Below are 13,378 nucleotides of genomic sequence, written 5' to 3'. Positions count from 1 at the left end.
GCGTGTTGTGCTCAAATTTTAGCGTCTTGTATTGGGTATGCTAGTGTTGGCATGACAAACTTTGTACCTCTTAGGTTCCACGTACTGGGAGAAAGAAATGAGAAAAAGAAATGGGGCATCAAGTAGGTTCCGTGAGATGCCACTCAGTAGCCTGTCACCTACCACAAATTTGACTGTTTGTTGTTTCCCATACTCACCGGTCAAAAGGTACTGAATGCTCACCAGGTGATATCCTCTTTGACTAGTGGACGAACTGTACCCGACTCCGTCTTGGTTTTCAAATATTATTTCGCTTTACTATTTCACGACCTTAATCATTTCATAGCAATAGAAATGGAAATTCCATCCATATAGTAAAATTGACCATCTTTTCAATTTCTAATAGAGCATTTTTGTCATGTTATACAGGTCTCCCTCAAAGCTACCAGTAATTTTACCAGTGTGTTTGCGCATGCATGCACACTATGTGGTAGCTAAGCTAATTCACTTTAATTTCCACCTAACAGCCAAAGTTAACCTTGAACATAACATATATATGACACTGACATTGAGCCTTCATAATGCAACATTGCAAGATTATACTATATTTCAACCGAGTTAGCAGGCGAAAGGAATCAAGAAAGAAAAGAAATGAGTGGACTCAAAATCCAACTAGTTCTCCTGTACTCTACCTTCGGTTTGCTATTATTTTTCACCCATTGTCAAAGTTTGGAGAGTGAGTCGACATTCTCAATAGTGAGTCACGAGTTGGACCATGGGTTCGCAACAACAGAAGAAAGAGTAGTGGAAATTTTTGAGAAATGGAGGGAGAAACATGGGAAAGTATACAAACATGAAGAGGAAAAAGAAATGAGATTGAAGAGCTTTAAGAAAAATCTCAATTACATAATGGAGAGGAATCGGAAGGATAAGAAGAGTGATATAGGCCAACATGAAGTGGGATTAAATGTGTTTGCGGATATGACTAATGAAGAATTTAGACAAACTTATTTGCCTTCTTCAAAGCTAATATCAAAGCGTACTAAAGAAAATAATCCACACAGCGGCATGACGGATTGCGATGCTCCGACTTCTATGGATTGGAGGAAGAAAGGAGTTGTCACTCCCGTTAAAAATCAACGCCAATGCGGTAAATAGTGTACTACTGATCATGAGTTTCATACATTTTTATGTATTATTCTCTTTATATGCAATTGTCATTTAATATGGTAGCATGTATGATCTAGGCTATGTTTCAAAAAAAATAAAATAAATCTAAGCTTCAAATAACTAAATAAATTTACTCAGGGAGTTGTTGGGCGTTTTCGTCAACTGGCGCGATGGAGGGCATAAATGCAATAGTTACAGGAGAACTTATCAGCATTTCAGAACAGGAACTTGTAGATTGTGATACAAGTTGCGAGGGATGCAACGGAGGGAACATGGACTATGCATTTGAGTTTGTTATTAATAACGGCGGTATTGATACCGAATCTGATTACCCTTACACCGCCAAGGATGGTACTTGCAATATTACCAAGGTATCAATTTTTAATAATACTGTGTAGAAACATTAATTTGAGTTTTATAGTAATATTAGGCTTAAGAATCTTAAGCCAGAAAAGAATTCCAAAACTACCTTGCCAAAGCAACGATATGCGCGTAGTTTGTTTTTGGACATCCGGACATGGAATATGCATTTGAGTTCGCCGAAGTATCAATCATCACTCATTCACTTGCCACCCATAATTAGTGTTATGGCTAAATGAATCTTTTCTTGCTAATCAGTTTATGTTTTTGCTTAGGAGGAAAAGAAAGTGGTAACAATTGATGGGTACAGAGATGTAGCTCCTGAAGAAAATTCTCTCTTTTGTTCCGTTGCTAACCAACCTATTAGTGTGGCAATTGTTGCTTCTTCATTGGATTTTCAACTCTACACCGGGGTATGTATAAATCATCATATAAGAATCTTCTAAACAAAGAAAAGGAAAAGTTTAAGTTTTTTTCATACATATCACTGTAAAATGTTCTCAGGGAGTTTACGATGGAGACTGCTCGAGCAATCCGAAAGACTTAGACCATGGAGTTTTAATCGTGGGTTATGGTTCAAAAGACGATCAAGACTATTGGATTGTAAAGAACTCATGGGGTACAAATTGGGGTATGGAAGGATATGTGTACATAAAGAGGAATACGGATTTAGAATATGGTGTCTGTGCCATCAACGCACAGGCTTCTTATCCAACGAAAACTTCTGTTTCTCCTTCTCCATTTCCTAGTCCTATTATTCCTCCACCCCCACCCCCACCTCCGAGTCCATGCCCAAACCAGTGTGGTGATCATATTGCTTATTGTCCAAGTGGTGAAACTTGCTGCTGCATTTTGAAATTTTATGGTGTTTGTTTTGTCTACGGTTGCTGTGGGTATGAGAATGGAGTGTGTTGCCCGGAATCCACCTTTTGCTGTCCCCAAGATTTTCCGGTTTGTGATGTCGAGGACGGACTCTGTCTTCAGGTATGATCAATTACAAAAAGTAAATCTCAATACTATTAATCCTCCGCGTAAGGAAAATCAGAACAGAAGTTTAATGGTTCGTCTAATAAAATCCTAATTAAAAGATTACGAGATAAAATCTTCAATTTTTATTTGTTTTACATTTTTTTTTAGAACTACGGTGACTCTGTGGGAGTAGCAGCGAAGAGAAGAAAAATGGCGAAACACAAGTTTCCGTGGACAAAGTGTGAACGAAACTACGAGGAACCCCAACCACTGGATTTTATATGGAATAGAAGAAATCAATTTGCTGCAACTCTCTAGATTGGCGAAGTTGAAACTTCTTATGTTTCTAATTGGTTGATTAATAATGTAATTCTGCAACTTACCATAAGTTACGATCATCTTTAAGCTTTATAAACAGGCATATCTTTGGCTTCTTTGCTATTTCAATTAAATATATCCTGGCAAGTCTAAAAAGAACATTTTATAGTTTACCATTTCAATTATTATTATTTTTTTCTTAATTTCTTTTTTTCTAACTGATGAATCTGTGTATCTACATCGTCGTATCCGTGTCCCTGTCTGTATCGACGCTTCATATATTACCACATTCGAGTCATGGTGAAACTTATACCCAAGACCCCTGTGAATGTAGTCATTTACCCAAAGAAGAGTACCACTCAATGTGGAAATGTTCAAGAAAAAAATTATACGAATGATATATAAAGGAGGAAGTCAGTGGTTCCAAGAGCATATCTCAGTGGTATCCCATCAATTCCAGTAAGGAGGAAGTCAGGGGTAGATCCCCACAGTAGTAGAGATTTGCATTTATTTTAGTTGTATAGAAGGATTTGACGGGGTTGGGTCTAGCAGTGGGTCTAGTCCAACTGACTCGATTTGGGTAGGAGCTTGGATCCGGCTTTAGCCTATAAAAAAAAAAAAAAAAACATCTTCGAACCCACCGTCCTGCTGAAAAAAACATCGGCAAACTCTTCCCGGTAAAGCCCAAATTAAAGTAAATTGTGTATTTGATCATGTCGACCAAGTGAGAAGCCGTCTCAAATTTGTTCATGGAGATTCTAGAGTTCCTTTCCTTCCATAAGCATATCAGGAGGAATCAAATTCCGAAGACTTTTATGGCCAGTAGAACCAGAATGCAACTGCGGAAAAAGGAGAGTAGCTTCAGTAGTAGTGTTGGAAATAATGAAGTTCCAGTTAAGTTACTTAGTGAAAAAGAACATAACTCCATAGCCATAGGGCACTGCAACAGTAAGTTTGAAGCAATTTCATCTTTCGTGCAAAACAAACAAGTAGGGGGAATCTCATTGATAGCTTACTGTGACACTGACACCAAATTCATAAAGAACATGATCTTTGGAGGAGTTTTCAGCTTCTAGATGAGGAGATTTTGTCCAGAGCAATGTGTCTAAGGAGGAGTTTAAACCTTTGGAAGAATTCAATTAAATTTTAGTAGCACTTTCCTTACTCTAGATTAGTTACGATATCAAATTAGTTGCTATGCATGTCACGGTAGTTACATCCCATAGATGAAAATCATGAAATGAAGAAAGTCAAACCGATCGATAAAAGATGAACAATGTGCAAGGGTCATGCACAACAAATGTGCATACTACGATGAAGTATCTGAAGAGAATCAAAACAAAGACTTCTATAAGCAGTGTCAACTACTATTACAGTGAGTGCGATACGAACACGAAACATAGAATCTCTTTCTAATCAAGATTAATGCTTGATGTGTGCTTATGTCAAACCACATGAACCTTGGGAGATTTGTTGCCGTTTCCTTGAGCCTATGGAGTATTTTATTCTGCACAATGAAGTCAATGGGGAAGGAAGTCAAGAGGATTTTTGACTTATTTATTTATTTGTAATTGTTTTTCCTTCTGGGGGACTGAGACGGTCAACCTTTTTTTTTTGTTTAATTTTGCGGTTCATGCATATGTTACAGGGCTTAGCTCCTATTTTTGTTTTTGAAGCATAGGACTGGCTACCTATGTCTTAGGTTACATTTAGAAATATTGCACGAACTATTAATATTAACTGTAACATATGGTGATTGTCTCCTGTCTAAGTGCTTGGACCACTGTGTTGGCCGAATCGTGTGGACACGAGTTTACTCCAATAAGGATAACTAAACATGCTACTGATATATTTCACGTCAGCCATATAACTCCAGATTCATGGCTATGGCAGCGTGGGAAAAGAATCAAACACGTTTCTGTGTGTGCATGATCTATGCATGCTGGATGTTTTCGTGTGATCTTCACTTTTTAGGGTTTACTTTCTTCCCTACTTTTCCCCTATATAATCTGTATATGTCTCTCCTTTCCAGTTCATTACTCATTCCAAACTCATCGGGTTAATTACTGTACAGCAGCAAATTTGCTCCTAGTTAAAGTAATTGTTCATCGACATGTCGAACAGGAAGGATAGTTACAGATGGCAGACGTCGGAAACGGCAAATCAAGACTCATACATCCAGACCATGATTGATTACGCTGAACGTAGTGGTATGTACTCTAAATTTCTCTCTCTATATGTATGTAGTAGAGTATATCTATACTCTCCTTCACCCATGTATAAATACATTTATGCTACAACATTGGATGCGGATATGTCAACGTTTTGCTCACCTTTTTTTCACTGTAGGTATAATGATGAGTACTAGTACATTTTTAAAGAAACCTTCAATAAGTTTGTACTTTGTTTTGCATGAATTGGTCGTATAATTCTTGCAAATGACCCTTATGAAATAGGAAGTGCAGGGAGAAAGACGTTTTGTGTACCTACTAGTAAATCATGGATTAATTGATTGGATGATAAAAAGAACCATCAAATTAGTTACGAGAGGATGGATTTTATCTGACGAGTATAAATGTACAAAAGAGCTCATGAACATGCATAAGAATAGTTAAAATATGATTACTGAAGGATGTAGCCCGTCAATTCAAAGCCACAGTACAAAACTGATTTCCTTCATGTTTCTACTTCTGCAGACAGGGATGCAAAGAATAAGTTGAATTCCATGAACCAAAAGCTGAAGGACATCGAGAGACAATTGGAAACAGTTGAAAAACAAGTAACGAAGGCTTCTTACAATTGACGAGGCATCATCATATGCGTTTCCGTTGATCTGTTCTAAATAAAGCGGTTTAATTCTGAAAACATATAGTCGCTTAAGATGGAGTAAATCTCCTCAAGTGGAGTTTTAATTGCCCAAGACTTTTTTGTATTCGCACATATACATTGTCATATATAATCTTTATATTAATAGAGAGGAGATTTTAATTGTGAATGTTTTATATTTGTATATTGAATTACGAAGTATAATGCTTATCTTTTAAACTTCGTAATTGCGACACCAACATAATCTTTGTAACTCGTTACTAGATTTTGTAGTGAACATAGGTTCGATTTCATGCCTAGAAAACTATGTTTAATTACATGAGTTTAAGAAAATAGACTTACGAACTTGTTCCGTAATTGAAAGAAGCCAATAGGATTGAAGGTCCAGTTTTCATTGAAGATCTAAGGTTGGACCGATCCTAACCTACATAGGAAATTAACGTAGAACCGATTCTAACTTATGTTGGGAGTCAAGGTATCTCCCTACATATATTGAGAGTCAAGGTAGAACCAATCCTAACCTATGTTGAGAGTTAAGGTAGAACTGGTCCCAATAGGCAAAACTAATTTCCTTAAGTCACGTACATTTTAGGGTTTGCAAAATAGGAAAGTTCAAGATGTCGACATAATGAGTAATTTGGACATGAGCATAAATCTTATTTTCAAAGATATTCCTTGATACTCAAGGTGAGATCCCAAAACTGAAATGTTTGAGAATGTTTTAAGATTTTCGAATGTATATGTTTTTCTTTTACCAACAAGCAAAAAATATCTCTGGAAAGATATATTGGTTAAGTGCTAGCTAATATTGAGTTGTCCAAGAGGTATTTCGGTTATACAGTTGGATATTGGTGAGTGCAAATTCGTGCACACTCTTTAACGAGTGTATATTTCACATTTTAATCTCTACCCTTGATTTAATTTAGGGAGTTATGTAACGAGGGCCGTGATTCTAAACATGGAGGATAATGGGGCCATCAGTTAAATAATCAACCAATCAGAAGAATATGTGAAATATACATTAGTTAGAGGAGTGTGAACAGATTTGGACTCGATATTGGTTGGAACTAGACAAAACCGAATTTACAGGTGCTTTATTGCATATCTTGAGAATTTTTTCGTTTATGGAAATTCCTTGGTGTACAAACTACCTTGGTCTATAATAGTGAAGTTTGTTCTCCTTACAAACTTATCTTGAGGCAGGCACTTCGTTTCATTGTCACAGATGTGGCCGACTAATAGTATTACTTGTAATACTATCTTGGAGAGGAGAGTAACCTAATTAGGAGAAATCTCTTATGTCCGCTAGTTTAAAAACTTCTTTGGGATCAAGAAGCGTATACTAGTAATATTGGTGGGATACTAGAATCTGTATTGTTATTTTAGTTTTCGATTATTGATTTGGTTGACTAACGGTTGTTAACTCTTGATTGTACATAGTTTGATTATTCTTGAAAGCCTTCTCTTCTGAGATAAGGTCACTCATACTAGATCAAGAGATTAGCGGTAGTGCATATCTGATTTTAGATCTGACATTGAATTGTGATCATTCATTGTTAACATAATATGTTTTGTGCATGACTGATCATAAGGTGGAATCAAGTTTGTTATTTTGCAGGTACAGAAGACTAATGAAGATTGAATACAAGAAGATTTTTTTATTTGTTTCACATCTTTGTGATTTACTTCGTGCACAAACTTGATCGGCTGGGATCCGACTAGATCCAGTTTATCTTTGATAAACTTGTTAGTGCTAATCGTAGTTAGATCGACAAGCTATCATTTGGTGGTACTCTTTAGTATCTGAATCTGGTAGTTCTGTTTGACTTGATCTGGTTAACTTGTTAATCCAGATCTTGGAGATCTAAACCCGCCAAAGGAGTTTAATTTATTTTAAACAGAAAAGCCTCTGATTAACTTCTTGAGATAATAAGAGTGGTTTCCAAACAGATTAGTCCTTTACTGTTTAGAAGATGATCTAAAGGGTTGAGTGCTTAAAGTTTTCAGAGAGACTGAAGCAACTTAAGATAATGGAATTCATCTTATGATTCGCGTCTGTTGGCCAGATTGGTTGTAGGTCGATACTGAGGAAACTAGGTAACTAGGGATAGTATACTTGGTCTCAACTATACGAAGTTGGTAGTGATCTTTGTATAGAGGCTTAATTGTGAGAGTATTCAAAACTAGACTAGGTACCAGGATTTTTCTGCATTTGCGGTTTCCTCGTTGACAAAATATTTTTGTGTCTTTACTTTTACTTTTAGCAATTATAAATATTGTTTTGTCTATAATTAAAATTAAATAAAATGTATGTTAATCCCAAACACTTGAGACGATCCCTATAGTTAGGTTCGATTTCAAACTAGTAACTTTATACCAAGTGTATACCTTGTGGTTGCTATATTCTTGACAGTCTCTGTCTATATTAGATCAAGCAAGGTATCAGACTTATATGTTGATATTGAAAATATTGTGGTGTACTTGGTACCCTCGGCATTACACTTGGGATGTAAAGCTAGAAAAGATAAAGGAGTATATAATATTGGGTATAGTTGGCCTATGTGTGGGTGACTCTCAACATATTTTTGAAAAAAATAGTGAAAATAAGTTCTAGAGCTTTCAAAAAAAGAGAAAGAAAATTGTACTTATAAGGGTTCGAGCTCTTGACTTATTGGTCAATTTACTTTATTTTTTCCCTTTTTTCTTGTGGTCATAAACAATGCGGATCTGTTTTTAACATTTACACCTGGCATATATGGATGGAAGGGCATTTACAAGTGGTGGTCAAGATGCATTCTCATAAGTTGCATCTGACGGTTGTACGTGATTTTGTTATTCGTGCACCATTAAAAATTTATCCATTTAACTTATACAAGAGGCTAATAGTATGTGTGTGATGTTGTAGTCTTAAATTTGCGGTAAATACGGATTCGTTGCTCGGACTTGAATAGATTTAAAAACAAAAATATATACAAAATTGTCACAGGATCAAGAGATACTAGGACTCAGGATTCCACCAATTCTTATACTCATGCGAATCAACTATTAATTCTAGACAATTATAGCTTATAATGATAACAAATATCGACTCTTTTCTTTGCCAAAACTAGATTTTGTAAAGTATTAGATGTAAATCATAAGCATGATGCATCAAGAGTTCCTAGACTAAGCATACATCATCAGATAAAATCACAAATAATCAAGAAAAATCATAAAACAACTCATAATAGTGCAAATAGTCATAAAGAATTAAATAGAATTACTCATGCATAAAGAATGGTTTCCTCCATCATCCCATTAATGGGGTTTATCTACTCATAATAATCATGTTCTAAAAATAAATATTTGATGCTCAAAAAGTTGATTAAAATAGTGAAAAGAATGAAAACAGTGATTCTGCGACCCACCGACGGCGTCCAGAAAAGAACGATAAAATACCACTGATGTTGACGCTGCGAAAATAAGACTGCTGTTGACGCCTTCTTTTAAGACCCACGGCCGCTAGTCTTTCCACTATTCAAATAACGACTGTCTTTGCAGGTGTGTTCTTCGTGTTCTTCGATCTTTGTTAATGGCAGCAGCAGCAGCAGGTACAATTCCTGCAACTCCTCCTGCGCCTCTCTGCTGGCCTCCCAATCGACCCCTAACTCTTGATAATCTTCTCTCACTTCTCTCCATCTCTTATATACTTCACAGCTCAAAGAAATCCCGATAGAATCTCTATTTTTTTCTTTCTTCCAAAGTCTCGGAAAATACTGCTCAAAGCTATTCGTACGCGTCTGTTAGCTATAAACTTTCCACCAAACTCTTATCAAGACTTGAACAGGACCTAGTACGTAACTATCCAGAGTAAAACTCTCACAAAATCTTTCATACAAATCCTTGAAACTGGACAGAACAATACGTATCATGTTTGGACTTTGATCGCTTCTCCCAGCCATTCCAGCCCAAGTTGATCGATAAAATCACTTGCATACGGTCTGTTTAGTCTTAACAGGCCTATCCCAATTGATTTCAGGGATTTAATCTCCCTCAAAACTTCCCAGAAATCAACAGCAAGTTATCAGACTTGAACTTTAGTTTTCCCGCCAAATTCCATTATTTGAATTTTGAATGTGGTGTCCCCTTAACCAGATTGGGAGTCCCTTTAGCATGTGTCTTGAAATGGGGTGCCCCTTAGTAATTAGGTTACCCCTTATCCAAAATCAAGGGTCCGTATAGCAAGTGTCCTCTGGGGCATTTTCCGCACTTTTTTCGGGGTTCCTCCGGGGTATTTCTGGGGTACTTCCGATACACTTCTGGGGCGCTTCCGACACTCTATCAACGGAGGTCCAAACGCCGCATTTTCAGCCAATTTCGCCGCAAATCCTTATTCTTCTAAAAACACCTACAAATAAATAAAATAACCAAATAAGTATAGAATCGAGCACTAACACTATATATAATTGAGATATATTAGACACATAAATGCGTCTATCATATGACGGATAAACAAAAGAAAAAAAAACGAAGGGACATAAAGCCAAAACCTCCATAATAAGAATAAGAAAGAATAAAATATCATTAGAGAAACGAGAAATTAAATCCACAAACTGATCATCCAAGGCGTTTCGTCAAAAATTATTTTCAAAAGCTTTCAAGTAAATTCTCTATTTCCGTATAGTATTTTTCTTAAATAAACCACGCAAAACATGTTGGATATCATCCGATGGAGGAGAAAGCGTATCATCAATACCACCATGGTCTCATACCGGTGATGATGAAAATGTCAGATAATTGGTGTAATCATTTTCATCTGTATACATAATTAGCCTAATAAATCTATTTTCATCTGCATTTCCCGTCACAACTAACAACTATGCTTCATTAATTAAAGAACAAGGCACAAAAACTGTTGGAAATTAGTTTCACAATTGATAACTGACTCATCTTTTTGTGTGTATATATATAATTTAAGATCGTGTTTTATCGAGCTTGTACCATGTCATGCTATCATAATAAGCAACAAAGTAAAGAAAATAAGTCAAATCATCGAGACTTCAATCGTTGTATGCTTCGTAAGTTCATGTTATGTACATCCTTCGTCCCATTTTTGGACGTCCTAGCTAATATTGTTTTGACGTCCTAAAATATTGACAATTTAAACGAAAGTGTTGGAAATAATAAACCAAGACTATGGGTTTTGGATCAACCAGTATAGTTGACACGGTCAGGGTGGATCAACAGGAACAGTTGACACGTTATGGAAGTCGAATTAACTTGAGAAACAAGTTGCTCTGGTTCTAGAAGATTTCTATGTTTGGAGTATTACTCTGTTTAGAAGTTATTTGTGTTTCTAGAAGTGTCCTTTATTTAGAGTTTTATTTTATTAGGAAAGTACTTTGAGTGGTCGTCAAGTTTGTTTTACTTTAAATAGGTCGTTAAGCCATGAGACTTTGTACACCAAGATTATCAATGTAGTCTTTTCCGCTTTCGCGTTTGTGCTCTCTTCTCTCTTGCTCGATCCTACATCTGGTATCAAAGCAAGGTGAGAGGAAGAGAGAGGAGAGGGAGAAAAGGTCGAAGAATCTTCTGTTTTCGGTGTTATAGAATTCATGGTTTGTTTTGTTTTTGTTTTGGTTAGTGTTAAGCGTGAGGTCTCAAAATCTGATATCAAAGAGAGGAGAGAAACAAGCATGTAACTCCTCGCTCTACTATGGGTTAGATGCTGGAGAACAAACTCCTCGCTCCACTGTGGGTTAGATGCTGGAGAACAAGCTACTCGCTCCACTGTGGGTTAGATGCTGGAGAACAAGCATGTATCTCCTCCATCCACTGTCGGTCAAATCTAGTCTGTGATGGTTGGTTACAGTGGTTCATTGCAAAGGGTTACTACTTGTTCACAGTGGTTATGTTTGCGTGTTTGGTAAAGATCAGTTTGGCGTAGTTTGAGCTTAAGGGAGGATGGTATCATGTTGGAGGTTTAAGCTCAAACATGTTGGAAATCATGAAGTATGGTTGAAGAGTTTGTGAGAGAAACTTGGAATAAGTAGAGCTTGTGGCAGAAGTGTGATAAGATTGTGAGAGAATCTTAAAGAGTAAAGAAGTGTGAAGGTTTCACATCAATATTGTGACTGGAACAAGAGAAGAAAAAACACAACAAGTTGTGAAGTAAGAGATAAGTAATCACCAAGGATGATGTGTGAGAAGACAACAAGAGGAGGTTATAATACTTATGAGTTGTGGAAGAAGATCAACAAGAGGCATGTGAGCGACGCTATGAGTTGTGGAAGAGACGTCAAAAGGTTGTGATCGTGGGAAGTGAAGCAATTCCGGTGTGGAATTTGAGAAGTAAGGCAACATGTGTACATTAGAAGAGAAGAAAGGTTTGTGAACCATGAAAATATCAGTTGTAGCAGACATCACTAACTTTCGGTTGTGACTCTTGTTAAAGTAACATGTGAAGAGATGAAGAAAGTTGAAGATGAGCTACAATGCTCAGTAATGAGTTACAAGTTACGAGTGAAGTAATTTTGTACGAAAGAATTTATTTTTTCATTTGGCTAGCAAGTAGATAGAGCACAACAATAGTGTTTCTAGCTTGTTAAAGGAAATCTTGGTTAGCAAGTAGATAGAGCACAACAATAGTGTTTCTAGCTTGTTAAAGGAAATCTTGGTTTAAGGGAGGATGTTGGAATTAGTAAACCAAGACTATGAGTTTTGGATCAACCAGTATAGTTGACACATTCAGGATGGATCAACAGTAACAGTTGACACGTTATGGAAGTCGAATTAACTTGAGAAACAAGTTGCTTTGATTCTAGAAGAGTTTTATGTTTGGAGGATTACTCTGTTTAGAAGTTCTTTGTGTTTCTAGAAGTGTCCTTTATTTAGACTTTGATTTTATTAGGAAGTGTTTTGACCGGTCGTTAAGTTTGTTTTATTTTAAATAGGTTGTTAAGTCATGAGAGTTTGTACACCAAAATTATTATCAATGTAGTTTTTTTTGCTTCCGTGTTTGTGCTCTCCTCTCTCTTGCGCGATCCTACCGAAAGTTTTTAGTTTTTTGGGTATTGAGTTTAAATATTTACTCACTACCTTAAAATATGAATCCTAAGAGAAAACAAAATAATACTCTTATTAATGTAGGAGAAACATTCAATTTTTCTTGGTCTCCTTGATTATTTGACTTTTTGAGTTTTCCAATACCGCTGGACAGAATGGGACTTAGGGAGCAACATTTATATATACGATAAATCAAATGCAATCTTTCGGAGTTCGATCAATTGATTAAGTATAAGGTTGAAAACTATAACAATGCTCTTACATGCATACTCGTCATACATACCTTTACACACGAATTCCTCCCACCCACCGGCTATAAAATCTTTGATAAGATATGCGTTGACATAAGTTTTCGCTTCAACATGCCATTATTAATCTATGTGATGATGATCAATATTATTTGGATAGGTTTCAACTAGGGCGATGGATACGATGAGATTCTTTTTTTTTCTTTTTTGAAAAGTAGAACATATTGAAGACGAAAAAACTATCAGGATTGGATGAGGAGCTCTCCACCAACATATTGGAAGAGATTCTATGTTTTAGTTTTTGTATTTCAAACAACTATAGCAGAGGTTGACCGACTGCACCGTTTTTTATTTATCACAGCCGGCAAATTAAACTCTAACACCTATTACTTACAAAAAGTCTACGATTGATTCTCTCAAGTTTCATGCACTTATTTACATTTTGTTCAGCCTAAGTCGTGAAC

At 36.3% G+C, this 13,378-nt stretch overlaps 1 protein-coding gene across 1 annotated transcript; it reads left to right on the top strand.

Annotated features, from left to right (window-relative positions):
• Nucleotides 1-576: 576 nt before the first annotated feature.
• On the top strand, nucleotides 577-2,972 carry LOC113297011 (low-temperature-induced cysteine proteinase-like). Its single transcript, XM_026545385.1, has 5 exons — nucleotides 577-1,129; nucleotides 1,288-1,520; nucleotides 1,785-1,922; nucleotides 2,014-2,493; nucleotides 2,647-2,972. Exons 1-5 carry the CDS (start codon nucleotides 631-633, stop codon nucleotides 2,794-2,796), a joined length of 1,500 nt encoding a protein of 499 aa, XP_026401170.1. The 5' UTR covers nucleotides 577-630; the 3' UTR covers nucleotides 2,797-2,972.
• The last annotated feature ends 10,406 nt before the right edge of the window (nucleotides 2,973-13,378 follow it).

Source organism: Papaver somniferum, chromosome 7, assembly GCF_003573695.1.
Source record: "Papaver somniferum cultivar HN1 chromosome 7, ASM357369v1, whole genome shotgun sequence".
NCBI classification, from domain to species: domain Eukaryota; kingdom Viridiplantae; phylum Streptophyta; class Magnoliopsida; order Ranunculales; family Papaveraceae; genus Papaver; species Papaver somniferum.
This window is presented reverse-complemented; position numbering and strand designations above follow the sequence as displayed.

What these genes read in the sequence shown, in the direction of transcription:
- LOC113297011 (XM_026545385.1), top strand. Translation starts at nt 631, where the DNA reads ATGAGTGGACTCAAAATCCAACTAGTTCTCCTGTACTCTACCTTCGGT. An exon ending in GTACTTGCAATATTACCAAG is followed by an intron (nt 1,521 to 1,784) that starts GTATCAATTTTT and finishes GTTTTTGCTTAG; the next exon opens with GAGGAAAAGAAAGTGGTAAC. An exon ending in ATTTTCAACTCTACACCGGG is followed by an intron (nt 1,923 to 2,013) that starts GTATGTATAAAT and finishes AAATGTTCTCAG; the next exon opens with GGAGTTTACGATGGAGACTG.